The sequence below is a fragment of the Leopardus geoffroyi genome, chromosome B2 (assembly GCF_018350155.1).
Source record: "Leopardus geoffroyi isolate Oge1 chromosome B2, O.geoffroyi_Oge1_pat1.0, whole genome shotgun sequence".
Taxonomy (NCBI): Eukaryota; Metazoa; Chordata; class Mammalia; order Carnivora; family Felidae; genus Leopardus; species Leopardus geoffroyi.
Window position 1 is genome coordinate 52,418,257 of NC_059332.1, and position 23,884 is coordinate 52,442,140.

At 39.0% G+C, this 23,884-nt stretch overlaps 1 protein-coding gene across 2 annotated transcripts in view; it reads left to right on the forward strand.

The window, feature by feature from the left end:
- The first annotated feature begins 528 nt into the window (after positions 1-528).
- Positions 529-23,884, forward strand: part of FAM83B (family with sequence similarity 83 member B) — a 90,960-nt gene continuing 67,604 nt past the window's right edge. Inside the window, exons 1-2 of one of the 2 annotated variants that reach the window (XM_045498574.1) lie at positions 529-614; positions 20,074-20,595. In XM_045498574.1, the coding sequence (XP_045354530.1) occupies positions 20,140-20,595 (456 nt within the window). In that variant the 5' untranslated portion in view covers positions 529-614; positions 20,074-20,139. Of the gene's footprint in view, positions 615-738; positions 800-20,073; positions 20,596-23,884 lie in introns of those variants that run through there. The other variant, XM_045498573.1, reaches the window with a different exon arrangement.

Consider the following 23,884-nt stretch of genomic DNA (forward strand, 5'->3'; position numbering starts at 1 on the left):
TAGGGGCCCGCATTGCTGGGCTGATTGGAATTATCTACTGCAGGTCCCGTCCGCCCGGCTCTCCCGAGGGCGGTGCAACCCTCCCCTCCCCCCCAACCCTGCGGCCCCTTCAACCTCCCCCCCCCACCCCCCGCATTCCAGAGCCTAGGACGCGAGGGGTGGGGGGGTTGAGAGCTCAACCCGCTCTCCCGAGGCCCACCCTTCCCAGGTAAGCGCGGGGGGTCCTCTGGGGTCTCCAGGTGTCGGGACTCGCCATCTCCCGAGAGCCCGGAGGGCGGAGGGGAAGGAAGACTTTATACTTGGCGGGTGGAGGCTTGGGTTTCTGAGTTCAGACAGGTTCCGAGGCGCTTTCTGGCAGCGCGGGGTTTGGCGTGACACGACTCGGGACTTGTTGCAACTGGTCAGCCCGCCCGCCCGCGCTCACTTAGCTGTGCACCCAGGCCGGGGAGGCGCGGTCGGGGCCGGATCCCGCTTCCCTCCGCCGACCTGACGCGCGGCAGGTAACTCCCCTCCCCTCCCCTCCCCTCCCCTCCCTCCCTCCGCCTCGCAGCTTCCTGGGAGGCAAACGTTCCGCGGCGGGCACGGCTGCGCGCGGCTCGGGGGCGCTCCTGGCCGTAAGTGGGGCTCCGGGCTGCCCTCCGCGGCCCGGGAGGGCGGGGGCGGCGGGGTCCCGAGGCTGCACCCACCGCGGGCCCGCCCGGCAGGGGGAGGGGAGGGGAGGGGAGCTCCCCTGGGGAGCCCGCGCGGATCGGCATTTCGGTCTCCTCTGTTGGGTGTACTTTTTCTCATTCGCGTGTAGGTGAGAGTGCGTCGGGAAGTTTGAAAAGTTGTCTCCGGCGGGGTGTGGGCTCGGGTTTCCCCGGGGACAGGCGCCGCCCACCGTGGACGCGGGGTCTGTTTCCCCCGCTGCTGTCCGAGCTGGCGGCGGACCCCGGGGGGGGAAATAGGTGGCGAGGGTCTGGGAAGCGCCTCGTGGGAGGAAGTAAAGGGGGGAACGTGGTCGGGCCGGGGGCAGGGGTGCGGTGGGATGCGTAGGCTGGAGAAGGGCCAGAGTGTTCTTTGGACCTCCCCTGGGGTTTGCAACTGGAAGGGAAGGTTACTCTTGACCGAATCTCGTTTCTTGTTTGTATCCAATCCGCCTCTTCCCCCGAATTAGTCCAGACCTGTGCTTCCCAACCTCGAGTCGGCCGGCCTGAGTGTGGGTCTGGGTCCTTGGTTCGCTGTCTAGGTGATTCTGGTACATACCGGATTTGAGAACCACTGCTCTAGAGGGAGAGGAGTTTGTTTCTGGAAAGGTACTTGGAAAGGTAGTCTTCTCTGTGACACGTTGGGGGAATTATCACCTATATAATAAGGTGTGTGAGGAGGGAAAGTGCCTGTGTGTTCAAGCTTCTGCGTTCGTGTGTAAAGAGACAGTGGTGCTTTGTAGGGAGGAGGGTGTGGGGACACAGGATACCATGCTGATCATGCATGGAGTGATGAGGTTCTTGGTTCTAGGGTCTCGACCCAGAAGTGGAGATGAGAGCTCAGGAGGCCAGAACACTGAGAAAAAGCCATGCTGGCGACAGGAAGTCAAGGCTGTAGACCAAGATGGCCAGCAACTCATTTCCAGATTCCCACACATTTTGCCAGGTCACTGGCAGACACCTCCCCTCTTTCCCTTTCTCATCCCCAACCAATGCAAGAGCCCCAGGGAAATCCATGACTGAGGCTGAATCAGTCCCGACAAGAGATAGGACAAGGCTACCGCGATGAAAGGGAGGGCCTTAGAAGAGAAAGTTACTTAAAAAAATTTTTTTTTTTAATTTCGTTTTTCAAAATAATTAAATAAGAATGCTGTGAAACAGGACGGAGTCAGGGTTGGGGGTCGGTCTTTGTTATGTTTGTTTTTTTTCCCTGTCTTCCTGCAATTCCCAGAGTGGTGACAGTCCCCACACCTTCCAGTTTCAAATTCCACCCCCTGGCTTTTGGGTTTAGGGCACACGTGGTGGACACGCCTATTAAGGCTGCTGGCTGCACCCTGCACAGCTTGCCTGAGGGGCTGGGTGGATCCTGTCTTTAAAGCTGGCACATTCTAGACCACAGATGCTCAGAATTTATTGTGGGAAGCTGTACCTATTGAATAGTTGCTGAAAGGGATTGCATAGGAGACAAACCACACCTCTGGTGCTGACTCAGTGATGTGTTTTGTGATTACTCTTCGGAGATTATTACTGTAACTATAACTGACTAAACTCTTTTGGGATGGGTTAATTAATTTTATTATTCCTTCTGTTGTATCTCCTCTTGCTACCATATCCCCTGTTTATACATTGAGTGTTTTCTTGACCTTGACTTCCCCTGCACCTACTTTGTTTCTTATTCCATTCCATTATACAATAATAAGTTTCCAAGATGTAACATTGTAGCTTAAGTCTTGAGAATCTGGTGGCGAAAGTATGATCCCAGCAAAGCAGTCCTCTTCTCCATAATCAGGTTGGAGAAGAGCTTTTGAAAAGGCCCCACTTAATCTTAATTTAACTAATTATTTGTCAAATTACAAGTTGTCCTTGTTTAGCTAGTTAGGTAAGTTTGCATATCTGTCCCGCTGTAACTTGTAAAATATGAGTGCTACAAGGATGTTTCACAATTCAGAGTCTGTTCCACACAATGTTACTGCTAATTTTGCAATGCACTTTTGTTTATTTAATTATTTCTAATCTGGAAGTGGCATGTATTTTAGAATTTTGTTGGTGAGTTTATCATTTGAGAGTCAGAATACATTCTCCCCACCACCCCCCAAATAGCATTCTAACTATGGATTTCAAGATATTGTGGGTTAAATTTTATGCAAGTAGCACCTAAGCTCCATCACAAATTAAATCCACTGACATTTCTCTGAGAAAACATGCTGGAGCCTTCAGATGGAGCTTCCTTATTACTGAGGTAGGCCAGTGGGCATTAGCATTGTTTTGTGGTGTCTGTCTCAGCTCACAAGGGGCATGGGTGGAGGTGGAGTGGGAGAAAGTCGGCTCCAGGTTTGGGAAGAAGGGTTTATCAAGGAGTCAGGAGGCTAATGTATATAGGAGGTAGGGGTAAGGTGATCAGGGAGGCAAAAGAAGTTTTCAGCAGCTATGATGCCATGAGGAAGATGAGACTGGATTGGAGAGATGATCCAAATATAAGGGTTATTTACCCATTGGGCACATCTATGTTGGGAAGTGTTTGAATCATGTGATCATGTCTGATATGAGGAACCTTTTCCTCTGGGGACATCTAATTACTACCCAGTTTGTAATTTCGTTTTATTTTCATACTGTCCTTAAGAGTGAGGCTAGATGTCCCCTAAAGGCACATGACTTTTATCTTTTGAGCTGTGTATGAAGTAATTTGTAGACAGCACCCATCTCTGGGAAAGGTAAGTTAGGGACAGTCAGCCTGTTGAGAACTGGCATAGGGTCAGGTGTAATCTCCATGTTCCTGGCAGTGGCCTATTCTAAAGAGTTTACACAAAAGTTATGCAGTCCTGATACCTAAAGGTTACGACTCTGTGCTCTCATACTCTATCCGTTCATTAAACATGCATGTATTGACCATTTTGTGCCTAGCAGTGAGTTCCACTCTGGGTAGGAAGGTAACAGGATACTGTTCCTGGATCTCAGGAAGCTGACATTTAAGGGACTTAATAACAATTATAGTCCATTCACTTAGTGTTTCATTCCTATTCTCTGAAAGTTCCAGCAGGCACTGTGTATGTTCATCAATCCTCTGTGAAACTGAACACTAGCAGACCACTTCGTCATGATTTTGGACAAAGTGCCTAAATTCTCTTGGTGTCTCAGGTTTTCCACTAGCCTGTCCCATCCTGCTCTGAAATTCTCTGTGCTTCTTATTGAGGGTACCATAAAATAATGTTACCTAACATCTCCCCATTGTATCACTGGGAAGCTCATTGTTTTCACTTCTTTTGTCAGATTATCATTTCAAAGGGTTTTAGTTCTCTATCATCAAGTTGCTTCTCTGATTGTATAAGCATTACACATTTGGGGAAGAAGAGGCAGTTTTCAAAGCCCTGAAAAGTGGCCTCTTCCACCTCAATGGCGGTAGTAGAGTCGCTCAGCGGCATGTTCCGCTGTCCTTTATTTCCTGCACAAACAAGCGAAGGCTTCCCTTCTTCACAGGACTTGGCTCTGACTACTTAGCCTCCTTTGGCTCATTCAGCAGCTGTTTACAGATGTTTTAAAAGGATCATCTTTTTTGATAAATGTAACTTCTGAATTGTTAGAGAAGGGTGAAATAAAGCTAAGCTGTTCTTAGATTAAGGAGCTGTTGACCGTGTTCCCCACCCGATTCCTGGCTTCAGGTGCATTTCTTCCATTCCTTTCTCATCTCTTGTTGTCCCTCCAATCTTCTGTCTGCTCTTATGGTTTCTGGCCTCTTTCTTCCTTCTTTGTGCTTCTCTTCCTTTACTTTCTTTTCCTCTGTCTTCTCTTCCCTTCTTTCCTCGTCCCTTCTCATCCTTTGGCTCCTCTTCTTTCTCTGCGCCACATTTCATCTTTTCTTTTTCCATCTCCCCCATTTCTTACTTCTGTTTATTTGTCTAATTCTCCATCTGTTCATCCATTTATTTATTTCTTTATTTCTTGCTGTCTTTATTTCTTGCTGTCACCTTTCAATAGCAGCACAGTTTTTTATTTAGGTACATTTTTTTTTTTTTTAATGTTTATTTTTGAGAGACAGAAAACAGAGCATGAGCAGGGGAGGGGCAGAGAGAGAGGGAGACTCTCTCCCCTCTGAGCTGTAAGCACAGAGCCCAACACGGGGCTGGAACTCACAAACCACGAGATCATGACCTGAGCTGAAGTCACATATTCAGCTGACTGAACCACCCATGCGCCCCAATTTTGGTACATTGTTTATTTCTAAAAGTCTGTAAAATTCAAATAGTATTTAAGTCAAATAACATATTATGGAGGTAATTCTATTCTCTAATAGTTAAAGTATATTCTAAATAAAATTGCCAGTTCTATTTTAAAAATTTGATACCCTTTTCAACAGTCATTTCTGGCACTTTATACATTAAAAAATATTATTTTCCTTCACAATGGAACATGTGTACAATGATCATCTGATTAAAACTAAATATTGGCCTTATTTGCTATGTTCAATAATTTCCATCTTTGCCTTTGTTATACTCAATTTATTAGATAAGCATTTTACGAAAATCGAGACTTTCATTTTTCTGTTTTCCAAAAACTAAAAAAAAAAAACTAAAGTTGCAATAAAGTATTCAAGTATGAGTACAAATAAGACAGTAAAAAAGGATAATGATGTTATTGAAACTGGATATTGGGGGCGCCTGGGTGGCGCAGTCGGTTAAGCGTCCGACTTCAGCCAGGTCACGATCTCGCGGTCCGGGAGTTCGAGCCCCGCGTCAGGCTCTGGGTTGATGGCTCAGAGCCTGGAGCCTGTTTCCGATTCTGTGTCTCCCTCTCTCTCCGACCCTCCCCTCTTCATGCTCTGTCTCTCTCTGTCCCAAAAATAAATAAACATTGAAAAAAAAAAAAAAAAAAAAGAAACTGGATATTGATATGCCCATAGCCTCATTGTGCAATAAGTTGAAATATTTGTTAATTGATGGATTGAAAAGTGGATTTATCACAAGAAAGTTACTTTGAGAGTTATTGTCTAGTGTAGAATGGTTCAAAGATCAAAAGTACTAAGTAGAGGGCTACAATACATATAAATGAACTTTTAAAAAAATCTCAGTAGGAAAATAATACTAACGAAAATTAAAATTACAGCATATGTCTACAACTGGTGTCTACTAACGTCAGGCAAAAAACATCAGTCCATATACAATGAAAGTAACATAAAATGTGCTTTAATGCAAACGTTTATTTGTGCAATACTAAGCCAATTCTTGTATACTCATACCTGAAGGTATTCTCTGATAAGTCATTCATATCTTGTGTATACTCAAAGCCTTGATTCAATACCCTGTTATTAAGATAGGGTCTTCACAGTATGTTAAATTCTGTGTTCTGTTTGTAGACTAGATTTACTTCCATTTATCAGGTTAAATCTTACATGCAGAGGAGTTAAAACATGAAATATTAAAAGAAAAGACCATAAAATCTCTCTAAGGTTTGGATCTAAAATATGGGTCCACAAAAGTTTGGACAGGAGTCCATGAACATCCTAAGTAGATGTGTGCATGTATCACAAATAGAAGTGATTGATAAAAACATTAATTATTGGAGTGAAAGAAACTATTATTTTTGGTTTTAAGATCCTTGGGGCGCCTGGGTGGCGCAGTCGGTTAAGCGTCCGACTTCAGCCAGGTCATGATCTCGCGGTCCGTGAGTTCGAGCCCCGCGTCGGGCTCTGGGCTGATGGCTCGGAGCCTGGACCCTGTTTCCGATTCTGTGTCTCCCTCTCTCTCTGCCCCTCCCCCGTTCATGCTCTGTCTCTCTCTGTCCCAAAAATAAATAAACGTTGAAAAAAAAAAATTAAAAAAAAAAAAAAAGATCCTAACATAGTGGTACCATTATTTGGAGTCTCTTCTCCCTTCTCCCTCACAGTTGCACTGACCTGGGCCTGAAGGACAAGTGGGAATAAAACCGAAGAGCTCCCAGGTGCAGTTTCTGGTCCAGGTCTAGAGCTTTATAAACACCCACCTTCACTCAGTCGTTCTAGTCATCCAGGGTAGAAACACTGTCAGAGGAATCAAGCACAGTTGTCAGGAGAGATTGCAGGGAACGCTGTTCACAAGTAATCCACAGGACCTAGAAATCCATCTATACAAATCGAGCAGCATTTCACACACTTAAAAAAAAAAAAAATAATTATTTATTTATACTTTTTTTGCTTAACTTCCATGTGTGTGAGTGAGAGAAGCCAATGAAGAAGACAGTAAAAGGTCTGAACTAGAGTGGGCTAGTTTTCCAATCTGATTTTTTGGGGGAATTTCTGAGGGAAAATAAAAAAGAAGTACTTCATTTCAACTGTGATATAGCTGTCTAAGCAGGCTTAATTAAAAGGGAATCCTGAAGGAAAAGACTAATAAAGGATTGTTAGACGTTGGGATTGCTTTGCATGTTTTATATATCTATAGGGCTCTTTATACAAATTAAAATCTTTCCAAGCTAGATATATTATGACATTTATTGGCGGGGGGGCATTTTAACTAAATAAACTTGTGTCTACTTGAGCAGTTTCCACAATATTATTTCTGTTTTTAAACCTCTACTTTTTAACAGTCCAAGATTTTTGTTTTTGCTGCTAAATACTTAGAACCCTGACTTTTGATAGCCATTCCCAACATATATAAGGAAAATACATTTTCTTAAGACATTTTGTTTGTGAACTTTCACTTTAGCATAGATGAAGCACACTGTTTTTGTTACACGTAGTTGGAAAGCCACTTCCATAGGAGCACTTTCATTGGAGCACATGTTTCTGATGATTTCCTACAGCACCTGCCCCTCTGTAATGTCAGCGTGCACCAAGATTGGCTTTCTTGTTGTCTCAAGTAGACTCAAAAGGTGGGACAAGAGTGCGTATGACACACATTGAGTATCTCACTCCTTGGGGCCCTTGTAACCTGCATTGTGTGCATGCTCACCTAAATGTATCAAGTCTTTGTTACATATTCTATAGAGGTTCAGAACTGAGGTCAAAAGATCCAAACCCATTTCCTATGGTAATAGGATTTGTGGATAGGTGTAAAGTGGGGAGGGTTATTGAGGCAAACGATGGAGGGAATAGATAGATCCCTGGTAATTTCACCTTTGTGATTGATTACAAGTGAGGGAAGAATGGATCATAGATCCCAGCATACTTAGAATGTAAGACAGTAGGCCTTATCTATGACAGTAGTGATACTCCAAATGAGGAATACCCAATATGACTCAGGCACAGATAAATTAGAATAAACAGCTTGGTGGCCTTCCAGGAACTTCCATTTTGGTGAGGGGGATATGGGCAATGGCAAGTAAACAAACACCTTGATTGTTTTACATGATGGTAAGTGCTAAAAGTTAAATAAAACCAGGTAATAGAATTAAGCATAGCTGAGAGGTAGGTCTTGAAAAAAAAATTTTTTTTTAAGTTTATTTATTTTGAGAGAGAGACAGCGCACAGGCACTCACACAGGCACAGGGCAGAGAGACAGAGAGAGAGACAGAATTCCAAGCAGGCTCCATGTACACCATCAGTGTGGAGCCCAGCATGGGGCTTGAACTCAGGAAGTATGAGATCCTCACAAGAGCTGAAATCAAGAGTTGAATGCTCAACCAACTGAGCCACCCAGGAGCCCTGGTTAGATCCTTTTTTTTTTTTTTAATTAAATTTTTTAATGTTCATTTTTGAGGGAGAGGGAGAGAGATGGAGCATGAGAGGGGTAGGGGCAGAGAGGGAGGGAGACACAGAACCTGAAGCAGGCTCTAGGTTCGAGCTGTCAGCACAGAGCCCATCGCTGGGCTCTCAGAAACTGAGATCATGACCTGAGCTGAAGTCAGACACTTAACTGACTGAGCCGCCTAGCACCCCTCCCCTGCCCACCCCGGGTAGGTCCTTTTTAAAATGGGAAGTCTGGAATGCCTCTCTAAGGAGGTACCACATGAGTAAGACAGGAATGAAAAGAAAGAGAATTCTAGGCTGTTGGAATGACTAGTGCAAAGATCCTGAAATGGGAATTAACTTGGCATGTTTAATGTAAAAAAGTGTGCCTATTAAATAGCAGGGAAGGTGTCCAGAAACGAGTGGCGTATATGAGTCTGGAGCCTAGAAGAGCAGTCCCATCTGGAGATTTTCGAGAGTCATCGAAAATTGATATAGAATATTTCCTGCTGTAAGACTGGATGACATTATCCTGGGGAGAATATCGACAGAGAACAGTGAAGGTACAGATAAGTAAAGTTCTGAAGTCTAAGCCCAGATAGTAGGAACACATTTGAAAGATACTCTTGCTGACATTTGAAAAATACTCTTCGCCTCCTGCCCTAGAACCCAACATTGAGGCTATCTCAGCAATGATTTTCTGATACCTTTGGCAGTGACAGTAGTCGGTATTAAAAACCATTACCCCTGGTACTATATAGCATTGTCAAGGGAGAAACAAACAAAACAAAAGAAAACAAAAACAACAGACACTTACCTGTTGCAAGTTTTGCCTACCTTTAGAGTAGAGAGATGGATAGGCTTCTTGAAATGAGAATCTGGGTTTTCATCTGGATGATGTGTTGGATAAACTTAAGCATCACAGTGTTCTGTTTTACCATGTTGGAAAATACGGTCTTTTAAACTTCTCAGCACTGCTCTGGAATGTATAATTGCATCTTAATGATATACCAAACATCTATAATCATAACCTGTTTAAACACCCAGTGAATCCTTTCTTTCTGCTGAAATAAGTTCATATAATAACAGAACTGATAACAAAAACAGAGGAGAAATGAGTCCCACTTCATAGCTAATTTCTATCATGTTGAAAAACAAGACTTAGAACTTTATTTCATGAAGATTAATTTAAATACATAGAAACTATTTTCATAATGACTTTAACATAATTAAACATCTCAAAATACAGTTTTTAGGGAGAATTCCCAATTGACACTTGATACCATTTCTATCCTTCTGACAAAGTGCTCATTTGAAATTAGTATTTATGTTTATTTTTAATAGAGATCTATGGATTTATCTATTTACTTTTACAGTGCTCATTAGGTTTCTAATTATTCTTTTAAAAGCCCATTTCAACAGGTAATATTTTGTATTATCAAAAAATTAACCTCCATTTAATTGAAACAAATATGTGCTTCAGTGTTAAAAAGTTCTGCATGGATATTATCATTTTTTTTTCTTTTTTACTCTCAAGTTAGTTAACATATAAATGTAGTTTTGGCTTCAGTAGAATCCAGTGATACATTTCTTACATATGATGCCCAGTGTTCAACCCAACCAGTGCCCTCCTTAATGCCTGTCACCCATTTAACCCACTCCCTGCCACTTACTGCCATCAACCTTCAGTTTGCTGTCTGTATTTAAGAGTCTTTTATGGTTTGCCTCCCTCTGTGTTTTTATCTCATTTTTTCTTCCCTTCCCCTATGTTTGTTAGTTTCTCAAATTCCACGTGTGAGTGAACTCATATCTGTCTTTCTCTGACTTATTTCACTTAGCATAATGCTCTCCATTTCTGTCCACATTGTTGCAGATGGCAAGATTTCATTCTTCTTCATCACCGAGTAGTATTACATTGTGTGTATGTACGTATACATACATACACGTGTATACGTACATATACACACACCACATCATTATCCATTCATCAGCTGATGGACATTTAGGCTTTTTCCATACTTTGGCTATTGTTGATAGTGCTGCTATAAACATTGGGGTGCCTGTGTCCCATTCAAATCAGCATTTTTGTATCCCTTGGATAAATTCCTAGTAGTGCAGTTGCTGGGTCATAGGGTAGTTCTATTTTTAATTTTTTGAGGAACCTCTACACTGTTTTCTCACAGTGGCCGAGCCAGTTTGCATTCCCACCAACAGTGCAATAAGGTTCCCCTTTCTCATAAAACAAATAATCCAGTGAAGAGATGGGCAGAAGACATGAATAGACACTTTTCCAAAGAAGACATTCAGATGGCAAACAGACACATGAAAAGATGCTCAACATCGCTCATTATCAGGGAAATACAAATCAAAACTATAGTGAGATACCACCTCACACCTGTCAGAATGGCTAAAATTAACAACTCAGGAAACAACAGATGTTGGCGAGGATGTGGCTATGATCATTGAAAAGAATTTATACTTCAGGATTTTTTTGACGTATCCTGTTTAATCAACTTCTGTAATGCTGAGTTATTAAAGCAGTATATCATTAGCTTGCTATGTGACACTTATGTAGTGAGCATTGATAATTGTGCTCACCACACATAATCTCAGCCATCACAGAGCTTACAGTCTAGTGAAGAGGACAGAATAATGCATTTAAATAATGCATGGAAAGTGATAATATGTGCAGAAATTACTATGGGAGCTCCTTGCCGTAGCTCTGTACCTAGCTGCCAGGAGCTGGGGACAACAGGGCACATCAGTGAGCTACTTACTCAGACCTCATTAAGTGTATGAGTTATTTTTATTTAAGTTTTTTCCTTTCTGATCCCTGAACCCATATGGCTTTAGTTTCTCATATTCTGTACTTGTTCATGTGTTGTGCTGTAAGACTTACTAAACTGTTTTATATGCAGGGTTTTGAATTACATATGACAGTCAACTTAGAAAGTGAATGGAAACAGAGGAGGGTATTCTAAAGTAAAAAATAACTATTGGAGTAATTCCCTTAAAAAATTCCTTTTTTTTCCTGTAGCAAAACTATAGATTGATAGATAGATAAACATTTGATAGGAACAGAAAAGTATAAAGAAGGTTTAAAAAATCCCCCATAAAACCACCAAGGCAGCCATTATCATTTGTATGTATGTGTTTTTATTTTTGCTTTTAGATGAATTTTCTTTAATTATAATTCTGTTCTTATATGGTTTGATAGCCTGCTTATCATCCATATAGCATCATAATATAAGCATTTTTGCTTGCTATCGAAACTGCTATGGCAGCTTTTGACTTTCTTGGCTTTTTGTTTGTTTGACATTTGAAAATGGATATGTAGAATATTCTTCATTTAACTTCGAAAAAATGAAGCTGAACTGTGAAGGCTGACTTAGGAGAAACTGAGGACAGCAGGCAGTTCCTTGTCACACTAGAGTAAGAAACTAACTTACTTTCTTTCTTTCTTTCTTTCTTTCTTTCTTTCTTTCTTTCTTTCTCTCTCTCTCTCTCCCTCTCTCTCTCACTCTTTCTTTCTTTCTTTCTTTCTTTCTTTCTTTCTTTCTTTCTTTCTTTCTTTCTCCCCCCCCCCTCACCCTCTCTTTCTTTCTTTCTTTCTTTCTTTCTTTCTTTCTTTCTTTCTTTCTTCTATTTAGAGAGAAAGTGGAGAGAGAGAGGGAGAGCATGAGTGGGGGAGGGGCAGGGAGAGAGACTCCCAAGCAGGTCTGTGCTATCAGCATAGAGACAGATGCAGGACTCCAACTCAATAATCAGCTGATGCCCAACAAACTGAGCCACCCAGGCACCTCAAGAAACACTTTCTTAACCACCTCCCTCTTCCAAACAACATTAGCAAATTTGCGGGTATATCAGATCTTTTCAGCAGGCAAAATAAGTTATCATCTTAGAATTTTGAAGCCAAAGGTGCCTGGAGCACAACTTGTTAAACATGATAGGACTCTTTAAAAAAAAAAAAAAAATGTCCTCTGCTTGATTACATGCAGAAAGAGGATACTCACTAAGAAAGTAAGAGAAATATAGATCCTTATTATTAAGTACAATTCTTTCCTATATTGCTGTGACCAGGGTGTGGGGGTGCAAGAACACCTGTCTCAGGGTTCGCAAACAGACCAAATTCGGCCACTTGCCACTGACAATGTCCAGAGCAGAGGCCAACACTGGGAAGATAGAGGATTAGCCCGAAGACAGTGGACTGGAATCTTGAAGACTATCTCCAAAGGGCTAAAATTACTTCCTGGTTTATATAAAGCAAATGTGGGACAAAGGTTAGTGGATACTTGCTGGGAGGCATGAAAGTTCAGGCCCCTCCTTGTCTTGGGGTCAGTCACGCGGGTCTTGCTGGCTCGGAGTAGGCCTTACTGTTTGAGAGCATAGTTTCATTTCCCCATCACAGGATGCTTTGCCTGCGGGGTCTTTTGCCTGAGTTAACAGATAAGCTGGAAAGAAGAATTTAGTCAATTAGAAAATGCACACTGAGGTCAAAATGGAAGTATTTGAAGTTGTGTTTCCTTACTATGTAACAATTTATTTTGGCGGATTTTAAGGCTGATACAGAATTGAGGGCCTCTATCTCATTAAACCCGACAGGAACCTTTTGCCTTCAGTACTGTTATTTTAACCATTTTTCTGATAAGGGACATGAGGCTTAGAGCCCTGAAGTCACATGACCAGAGTCTTAAACCTATTTGTGGCAGAGCCAGAGACAAAACTTGGGCCATCTCACCCACTCTGAGTCACTGAGCCAACCAGTGATTTGTCACTCAGTCCTACTTTCCCACTTGACACAATTAAAGACTACTCTTCTGTGTCTCTTTCAGTGTTCTCTGTAGATTAAACACTAATTTTTCAGCTGTTCTTCAAGATGTAATCTGTCTTAAAGTCTGCTCAATCCTGTAGTTGTATGGTACATTTTTCTTGTTTTTAAAGAGAGAACCCTAAGCAGGCTCCATGCCCGGTGTTGAACCTGATGTGGGGCTCGATCTCTAGACCATGAGATCATGACCTGAGTTGAAATCAAGAGTTGGACACTTAACTGAGCTACCCAGGTGCCCCATCTGATTAATTTTTATTTTGTTCAATTTTTAAAAAATTTTTAATGTTTATTTTGAGAGAGAGTGAGAGAGAGCGAGTGGGGGAAAGACAGAGAGATGGAAAATTCCAAGTAGGTTCTGCACTGTCAGTGCAGGACCTGACGCAGGACTGGGGCCTTTAACCCATGAACCATGAAATTATGGCCTGAGCTGAAATCAAGAGGTAGATGCTTGACCAACTGAGCCACCCAGGTGCCCCCTGTATGATTAATTTTTAATGTAAACTATTACTTTTACATTTGTTGTAGTGGATTTAATCTTGTTCATGTTGACTTATTTTACCACTTTAAGGTCATTTTGAATATTAATTGTGGCATCTGATGTTTATGCTATTTATTTCTGCAAAGTGTAGCAATGCTTTTCTATTTATTCATCTGAATGATTGATACATTCATTGATCAGGATCAGGACAAGATGAAACACTTTACAGCACAAGATGCCACCTTATTAGGATTACCTTATCCTGTTCATTGGACCTTCTGGAGTACTAGTAGCATAATATAATGCAATTTAGGAGTAGTTTAGGTGTTGGTAAAACAGTAATTTGCTTTAATTCCACTTGCATTTTAAGCCATGCTTAGAGTATTCCTCTGCAGTTTGACTATCTAGTATATGATCTCTGAGAAAAGGTTTGTTTGTTTGTTTTTTTTCCTCCTGTGGATTTCTCTGCAGGAATCACTCAGTGATTCTAAGTATCAGTGAATGATGATGTTTTAATGTCATTAACATATTTGGGGGCCTTTATATTCTTATATCTGGACTAGAGTTTAAACTGGGGATTGAAAATATATTGAATAATGGGTATTTTTTTTTTTTTTTTAGTCTTTATTTATTTTTGAGAGACAGAGACAGAGAGACAGAGCACAAGTGAGGGAGGAACAGAGAGAAAGGGAAACACAGAATCCAAAGCAGGCTCCAGGCTCCAAGCTGTCAGCACAGAACCCCACACGGGGCTCCAACTCATGAACTGCAAGATCATGACCTGAGCTGAAATTGGACGCTTAACCGACTGAGCCACTCAGGCACCCCTTGAATAATGGGTGTTTTTTGAGTTAATCTGATAAAGCAATATTGTCAGACCATCACCCAATGAAAAGAAATGAATAAATGTTTAGATATTGAGCAGATTGAATTTTTATTTGGGATTTATAAAATGGATTAGCGATATTTAGTTTCCTTTTCATAAGTCTGATAACATAGGTGATTCTGTTTGTGATCTACACCTGGAGATATTTGCATCCAGACCCCTGTGACTGAGTGTGCTATATGTTTGTGTAGTCCTTGGCCTCCTGAAAAGCATACCCTGTGGAAGACTGTAATCTATACTAATGGACCATTTTGTTGTATGATTATAAAGCCAGCTGAGAAATTTTTAATAAGTTAAGATGCCACAATTTGATATCAAATTGCACTTGGCAGCTTGAATATTATAGTAAATTTTTAATTTAATAGTACCTTCTTTAATGTTTTAATTGTCATCTTAAATTTCTGGTAATCAAATTCAAAATCAAAGACAATCTTGACAGGTAAAAATTCAAAGGAAAAAGAGATCTATAGTTTTCAACTATTGTGGACCATGGATTATGATTTTATAAAGCAGAGGTGTTCTGAAATACTCTTTAATGAAGCATTTTGTCATATTCTCTAGGTAGGTATTTTGACATGTAAAGTCAGTTATCCCCTCCCCAAAAAAAGGTTGATCGAGCTTTTTTGTCAATATTTGAAAGACTATCAAATGTTCTTTAATAAATTTGTTCAACCTTAAAGTGTGTCAGAGACCTAGTTTTATATTATCACATAAGCTAGAAAAAAAGTGCTTGAAATCATTTCTGGATGGTAAATTATTTTTTTAAAATTTCTTAAGTATCTCTATTTAAAATTTTAAAGTTTTAAAAATAAAGATGATTTTTATATGCATTTGTATTAGCTTCTTGGTGCCACTATAACAAAATATCACAAATTTTGGCTTAAAACAATGGAATTTATTTTCTCATCGTTCTGGAGGCTAACAGTTCCAAATCAAGGTGTTACTAGGACAGTGTTCTCTCTAAGGTTCTAGGGAAGAATCTGTTCCATGCCTTACTCTCAGCTCTAGTGTTGCCAGTAATCCTCAGCGTTTCAGTCTCTGCTTCTGTAGTCACTTGGAATTCTCCCTGATTATTTGTTTGTGTCACTCTCCTTATAAGGGCACCAGTCATATTGGGTTAGGCCCCACCCTAATTAAATATGATCTCAACTTGATTACATTTGCAAAGAAGACCCTATTTCCAAATTAGATCACATTCCACTGGGACCAGGGGCTTCGACTTCAACATACTTTGTTGGGGGACATATTTAACCCATAAAAGCATTCAGTAGTTGAATAGAAACAGCCTAAGACAGAAGTTGGAAAATGGACCTCAGAGACGACAGCAGCTGTGATCCTTTTTGTAGTTTTTTAAGTTTGTTTATTTTGAGAGAGGGAGAGAGAGCACAGGAGCAAGAGAGGGGCAGAGAGAGAGGGAGAGGAAGAGGGAGAGGGAGAGAAAGAGAATCTCAAGCAGGCTATGCACTCTCAGTGCGTAGCCCAACAGGAGGCATGCATCCACAAACCATGAGATCAAAAGCTGAGCCGAAATCAAGAGTTGGGACACTTAACCAACTGAGCCCCTCAGGCACTCCCCTTTTTGTATGGGTTTCAAAGTCTTGACTTTGGGTCACCTGCTTGCACATTGCTAATCATAACCTTGGACTATTTGTGATCTAAGGAAGTTATAATTTCTCCTTGGAGCATTTTTCCATTGACCTGTTATTTCACAAGTCTTTCCCAATGAATCTTCTCAGATCAGAAACCATAAACAAGTATGCCATTTACATATTTAATTATGTAGTTTATAGTGAAACTACTGAAATGTTTTCCAGAGTAGCCCATGAATTGAAGTCTAGTGTTCACTATCTTGTTTTATGTCCTTTGTATTTACAGATTTAGCATTTGGAATTTATACTTTCCATGAATGATACCAAAGATTCAGTATCAAATGAATTTGTAATGCTTTTGAGGCATGGTTTTGAATCCCATATTTTATAAGCTTGTTTTTTTTTGGAATGAGTCACTTAACTAGCACATGAGCCTACTGATCCGTTTAGCTTTTATATCATGGTGAAATTTTATTTTTCTCTACTCATTAACTCTATTACATATGCTTATATAGTTTCTAGGAGTTTTAATGGTTATTAATAAAATAATACACCTTTGCATGTTTAAAGACATACCCAATTAATTTTGTCCTCAAATTAAACTCTTAAAATGTTCAGTGATTAAACTCCTGAGAGTGCCGTATTAAGTCTATAACTAAATACAAGTGCTATTTTATTGCAGTACCCATTTATGCAAGTGCCATTACCTTACTATCTTCCCTTAAAATTTGTTTATAAATAGTTCCTCACAATTATCTCTTGTATACAGCTTTTGTGATAATTGTGTATCTCTAGACAGTGGTTAGAAAGCATAGCTTCTCTAGCAGGACAACATCAAGCATATTTTTATTTTATTTTAAAAAAAAATTTCATGTTTATTTATTTTGAGAGAGAAAGAGAAAGTGTGCCCATGTGCAAGCAGGAAAGGGGCAGAAAGAGAGAGAGGGAGAGAGAATCCTAAGCAGTCTCCACGTTGTCAGCACAGAGCCAGACATGAGGCTCAATCTCACAAACTGTGAGGTTATGACCTGAGCTGAAATTTAAGAGTCAGATGCTTAACTGACTGAGCCACCCAGGTGCCCCAAGCATATTTATTTTTTTATCTTAATTCCTTTACATAATAACTCAATTTCAGTGCTCAGAGCTGTTGCATTTTTTCTATGATGTCTTTTTCTGCATTGTATCTGGCATTCCTATTTAATTAGTCCCACGTTTTCCTTTTTTTTTTTTTTAATCTTCATTTGTTTTTTTTTCCCCTCATAATTAACTTTTCATCTGTGTCTTTATGGTTTTATTTTGCTTTCATGGTCCTTTTGATCTCTATGATTTCTCAGTTTACCCATAGCTGAAGAATGAATTTTTTATAGTTGTAGAGTATATATTTACGTAGGTAAAGCTCAGAAATCAATACAGTGTTTTCAAGCATTGTTATTCATTTTAACTTCCAAGTAGATAATTATAGTGTTTACCATCACATTACAGGAATTCAAAAGTTAAAAACTTTAGGAAATAAGTGCTAAGGAAATTTAAAATTGTTACAAACCAGTAGTTAACTACTATCTTAAACAATTACAAATAATAGATGTAATTTTCATGTGATCACTGGATGCCTGTCCCTTCATGGACTGGAATTGTCAAATGAAAACCACAACTCACTAAACCTTAGGGAAATACACTTTAATCAAATGGATTGATTCTATGAAGAAAATAAAAGCCTATTTTTTTTTTTTTTTTTTGTTAAAAATGAGTCTAGTATCATGTACAGAAAGGAACCTTAATGAACATCAGAAAGGTCATAAATTTGTAGTGTGATAACCAGGCACATTAAGCGAGCAGCTTGATGAAGATTTCTCAACCTTGGCACCATTGACATTTTGGGCCACATAATCTTTTAATGCAGGTGGCCGTCCTGTGTATCCAAGAAGTATGTTTAACATTATCCCTGGCCTCTATGTACCACATGCCAGTAGCGTAAACATGTTCTTTTTTTTTTTTTTTTTTTTTTTTTTTCTTGTATCAGATTTAACCTTTAGGTTTTCTATCCTTTTAGGCTTTGTTGGTAAAAATTTTGAGCCTAGGGGACAGGATTGTCTCCACTAAAAGAGCCAAGTGGACCCTATAATCTTCTTTCTTCTTTAGTTCTGCCTTTGTGTTGATTATTTTCTGATCCCTCCACCCTTTAAGCAAAACTTGTGGCACTATTTTCCATTCCTTCACAACTGTCTCTCTGACTAGTGACTTGTTATATCTTTTGAGCTAAGGAGTTGTTAAATGGTTATGGCTTTATGGGTTATCCTCCCAAATCAGATTTGAGTTTCGGTAGTCCTGAGTCTGAAAAGGCTGGGTTAAGTGGAGAATTTTAAATTAAGACAGGGCCCTTAACAAAGATGTTTTTGGTCAAATTAGCCCTTTAGTGCTTGTAGCACATCATAGAACTTTATTTTGTTTGAATCTGCACAATGGAGAGCATAGCTTCAAAAGATTAGAAAGGCCCTTATGTGAGATAAAGTCTAGTTAGGTATCTTATGCAGTGAATGAATGACAGTTTGTGAGCATTGAGAGGGCTGGGGTATGAGCTTGGTTAGGCAGATTTGGATTCCTAAGAGAAATCCCTGAATTATCTTTGATATCTTAAATTTCTTTATCACCTAAATGCTGTCAAAGCATCTAATCTCAGGAGTTCTTACTTTGAATCAGCTCAGAAATATTGTCACTTCTTCACTGGGTGTTTGAACACTGAAAGACCTAGCTAGTTGTCTCTCAAGTCCCTAATACTGCCAGACTAATTGTTTTAAACACTGGTTTTATTGAATCACAGGAATCTGTGTCCCTCCACCTGGCTGCATCGTGTCTATTCAAATTTATCTCCTACTTCTAGTGAAAGGAGCATACTTTCCAGCAGACCAACCTTTTTTTTTTTTTTTTTTTTTAGCTAGCTCATGAATATACCAAGCTCATGCCTGTTCTGTGCTTTTGTTACGTTTTTCACTCATGTGTGGGATTAAAATGCTCCTTGCCGCCTGATCATATTCTTACTCATCACCCCAGGTTCACCTGAAGCCTGCGTCCTGCACAAGGCTATCCATAGCTTGTTTATTCCACATTGATATCTACTTGCTTTTATGTGAAAGCATTGACTACAAGCAGTATTCATTTTGGTCCTTAGCAATATATGGCTTTGTTCAAAGTGATAATAGATTTGTGTGTATGTTTCATTTTGCCTCTTCAGCTGATTCATACATTTCTGAAAGGCAAGTGTTTCATGCTTTTTATATTTTTAGTATGGGATTGTATGCATAACAAGTACTTAGTAAAAGCTTCTGTTAATGGATGGACAGATACTGATTGTATTCTATTAAAAAAAATTGTAAAACCAAAAGCAAGAAAATTTATAGAAACAAACGACCATATGTAGTCCCAGATTAAAGTTAAGAAGGGTGATCTTTCTGGATGTCATTGAAAAGAAGGTGTATTTCCTTAGGTAAGAAATTGAAAGTAAAGGTACCTTGGAAAAGAGTAATCAACTAGTGGCCTATAAAAGGAAATCTGGGGACGCCTGGGTGGCTCAGTTGGTTAAGCGTCCAACTTCAGATCAGGTCATGATCTTGCAGTTCATGGGTTCAAGCCCTGCGTTGGGCTCTATGCTGACAGCTCAGAGCCTGGAACCTGCTTCTGATTCTGTGTCTTCCACTCTTCTCTGCTTCTCCCCCACTCACACTCTGTCTCTCTCACTCTCAAAAATGAATAAATGTTAATAAATAAATAAATAAATAAATAAATGGAAATCTGTTTAGCTCATTTGTAATACATCTGTGAATTATGGTGCAATTAATGCCACTTTGGTCGTGACATGTATGTCCTATTGAGCTACTGGTAGTGGAAATGAGTAAATGTAAAAATAATGATTGATGTGGGTCATAAAACATTTCGTTACAGAATTCTAACTGATCTTCATTTCTTTCTTTTTAAGCACCCACATACCTCTCGTCACTGCACAAATGGACATTTGAAAGTGTTTGAAAGTGCTGGTTGTCAAATGCTCGCGAGCATGGAAACCTCGTCAATGTTGTCCTCACTGAATGATGAGTGTAAATCAGACAATTACATTGAGCCTCACTACAAGGAATGGTATCGAGTAGCCATTGATGCACTGATCGAACATGGGTTAGAAGCATACCAAGAATTTCTTGCCAAGGAACGAGTATCAGACTTTCTAGCTGAAGAAGAAATTAATTATATTTTGAAAAATGTCCAGAAAGTTGCACAAAGTACAGCATATGGTACTGATAACTCCTATGATGATACCTCATCTTCAGGGACTTACTGGCCCATTGAGTCTGACGTGGAAGCTCCAAATCTTGACTTAGGCTGGCCGTATGTGATGCCCGGACTCTTAGGCAGTACCCATATAGACCTCCTCTTTCATCCACCAAGAGCACACTTACTTACAATTAAGGAAACTATTCGGAAGATGATAAAAGAAGCAAGAAAGGTAATCTTTTCCGTTTCTAAATGAAATTGTTTTGCAGTGAAACTTTTTTAAATTGAAGTATAGTTGACATACAATGTTACATTGTTTCAGGTGTGCAACATAGTGATTCACCAAGTCTATACCTTATGTGGTGATCACCACTAGTGCAGTTACCATCTGTCACCATACAACACTATTAAAATACCATTGACTGTTTTCCTATGTTGTACCTTTCATCCCTGTGACTTACTCATTCCACTCTAAATGAAAAATATGAAACGTGGAAAAGCATCAAAGTAGTATAACAAATATGTATGTTAAAGGAATCTCTATACGTCTGGACCATGCCTGTTATTCTCAGGAAATATACCTGTGAATACAAGTACATGGGAGGTTTGTACTTCCCATATCTTGTGTATATTTAACAGAGTGGTGTTGGGATCCTGTTTTAGGTGCAGATTTCCTTCTCTTCCTACTATACATCCACGTTCTTCTGCCCGCGTGGACTGGGAATGGGATGGGACACATTGAGTTCAAGGCACTTCGATTTTCCTTAATGTGTTTTTCGTAAATCAGTTGAAATTTGTTTTGTACTCAAAAGGACTGAGCCCAATTCTTGCTGTAGATATAGTTTATACTCTTAAATAAACCATAGATGTACTTATTTATTACCTCACTTTTGTGGAAACAGTATGAAGTCAGGCATGATAATGTAAAATTCTGAAGTTAGATCCTGAGGTGCTTAGCATTTTAGGGCCTCTGTGCTCTTTATTAAATATTTATATTGGCTTATAAATCTTAGAAATTCTATTTTAGAGCTTGAATTAAACTGTAGACATTCTCTTTTAATCAATCAAATAAAAGTTATTGAGTATTTTCTAGGTACTCAGTACAATCAGAGACAATTTTGAGATTATAACAAAATTTCCTAAGCTGTTCATTTAACTCAGCCTAGAGTTTTGAAATGAATGGATAAAGAATTAATATTTTTTGCTATAAAGTGTCTATTTCTTATTTACTGATACCATGTAACATAGAAATGTGACCTAAAAGGAACCCGAGGATCCACACATACATGGCATGGCTTTATTTCATGTCAACAAGACCCAGAAATGCTTCAAAAGCTTGCTTTTATGAAGTACAGAAATAGAAGACCCTTGAAATCCACAATGACATTGTAGTTTGCAAGACAGGCAACTAAAAGCCTCGCAATCATGTCAGGGAGACATGATGTTCTGAGGCTAATGTCAAATGTAGGCTTTGCAAAAGTAAGGGGATTTTTTCACCCCCAAACCTTTTGAATTCAAACAATCTTTTAGCCATGAACTTAGCAGTATTACATTAAAGAAAGTACTAATCTATCCCATTTGCTGAAAATTAGCTACAAAATCAGGTATGTGGTAGGGGTCCAAATTTATTGAATGAATTGGACTGTGAGTTCAATTTACTATGGGTGAGTATTTTTAAAACTGTACTATCCTATGCTCTGTGGACGCATTATACAGTCGTGTTTTGTAAAACAGCAGAAGGAAAGTCAAGAATATAGATGAATCCTTATAAAGGTAAAATAACAAATATCTTGTACTATACCATTTGCTAATTTCTGTTTAGGGAGACAGTGTATTTTTGAACTATAATAATAATTGAAAATTGATACATCAGTGAAGATTAATATTATTACGGTAAACTTAGTAGTTATGAATTCATCAGCCTACACCACAGCTGGTTTCCTTTGGAGCATTGCATTTCTGTGATGCAAAATGAGTCAGGAGATACCGTGAGTTTTTTGCTTAGCATTCATTGGAAACTGAACGTAGTCATGACTGTTGTATTTTTCTTTCTAATGTGACAGCTATTTATTTAGTGAGCCTCTAAAAGTAATATCCTCTGCTTGCTCATTGTCTGCTGGGAATTCCCACTTGCAATGGCAAGATGAGGATCTTGAAGTCCATACTGTAAAACAGTGATCTAATGTTCTGCTTCTCTTCCACAAAGTCAAAATGTCATGATATAAGAAAGAATTGTGCCTGTATTTGATTTTGTGCATACATATCCAAGCTAAATTCAAAGAGAATTATTTAAACCTTGTAAATTGAGTATAGAGCAATTGAATATAAATCATACCAGATAAGTTAGAGTTTTGTTTTGTGTTATTTTTTTTTCCAAAAGCATTGGAGAACATTTTAATTTCAACTCAGATGCATTAAATATCGAGGTCAAGTGGTCTATGTATGTATGTAATGTATATTTCTCCAGTCTTTTGGAAATATCTTCATGTGCCACAATGTCTATTTAAGGATTTTTGAAGTACTCCAGAAAAGAGTTATTGACCCCATTTTTACAAAACGTTACACTGTTTAGCCCATACCAGACAAGGTCTTGTGAAAAAATTGTTAAATAAGAACAAATATTATTTTAAAGTGAAAGCTTATCAGAACACATTGCTTTGTAGATTAATTGTGGTTTTTATGGCTTTTATGGCTATCATTTACTCAGCAGATATAAGTTAGTTTCTTATAATTTCAGAATGAATGGGAGCTCTTTAGATTTCAGGATCAACTTCCTGTTTTCAAACTGTTTTCAGAAGATATATTCTCTTTATTCGATAACTCTCAGTGAATTGTCATGGCATTATGAAGAGGATGTTTTTTTTTTTTTTTTTTCTTTCATTAAATGTTTGAGTAATGTATATTTTGATGAATAGAACAAATTTTCTTGCCTTCACATTTCTCAGGCAAATTCTTTAGGTAATCAACATTATACAACTGTTGAGATATGAGGCCAAACAAGTAGGGTTAGGAACCAGCAAAGCAGAACTGACGAAGTGATCTCAGAGAAGAATTTCAGTCCATTTTCATTGTTCTGTTTGCAGTTGACATAAGGTATTATGAAAATAAAGGTCATATTATGGGACAATCTTAAAATAATGGAAAGAATCCAAAAGCATTTTTCTTAGAGGTCCAAGCATTAGAAGTCTGACCACCAAATTAACTTTCTAGTCCCTTGAGAATGGAAATAAAAATGATACCATATCATATCCATTTTTACTGGAAGTATCTTGTTTTTAAACTTCACTAATTTATGTGTTCTTGTTTCTATCTAAAGTAACACAGACTCTGAATCATTCTACTTTGATAAGCAGAATATACTCTTTATACTATTTTAAAAATCCATAGATTTGTTTTTATTCATTTTATTTTTGCCAGTTGTCACTTAGAAGTTGTAAAGAGGTTTTTTTGTTTTGTTTTCTTGTTTTTTTTTTTTTTTTTTTTCCTTTTGTTTGTTTTTTTCTTTGTATGTCTGCTTATTT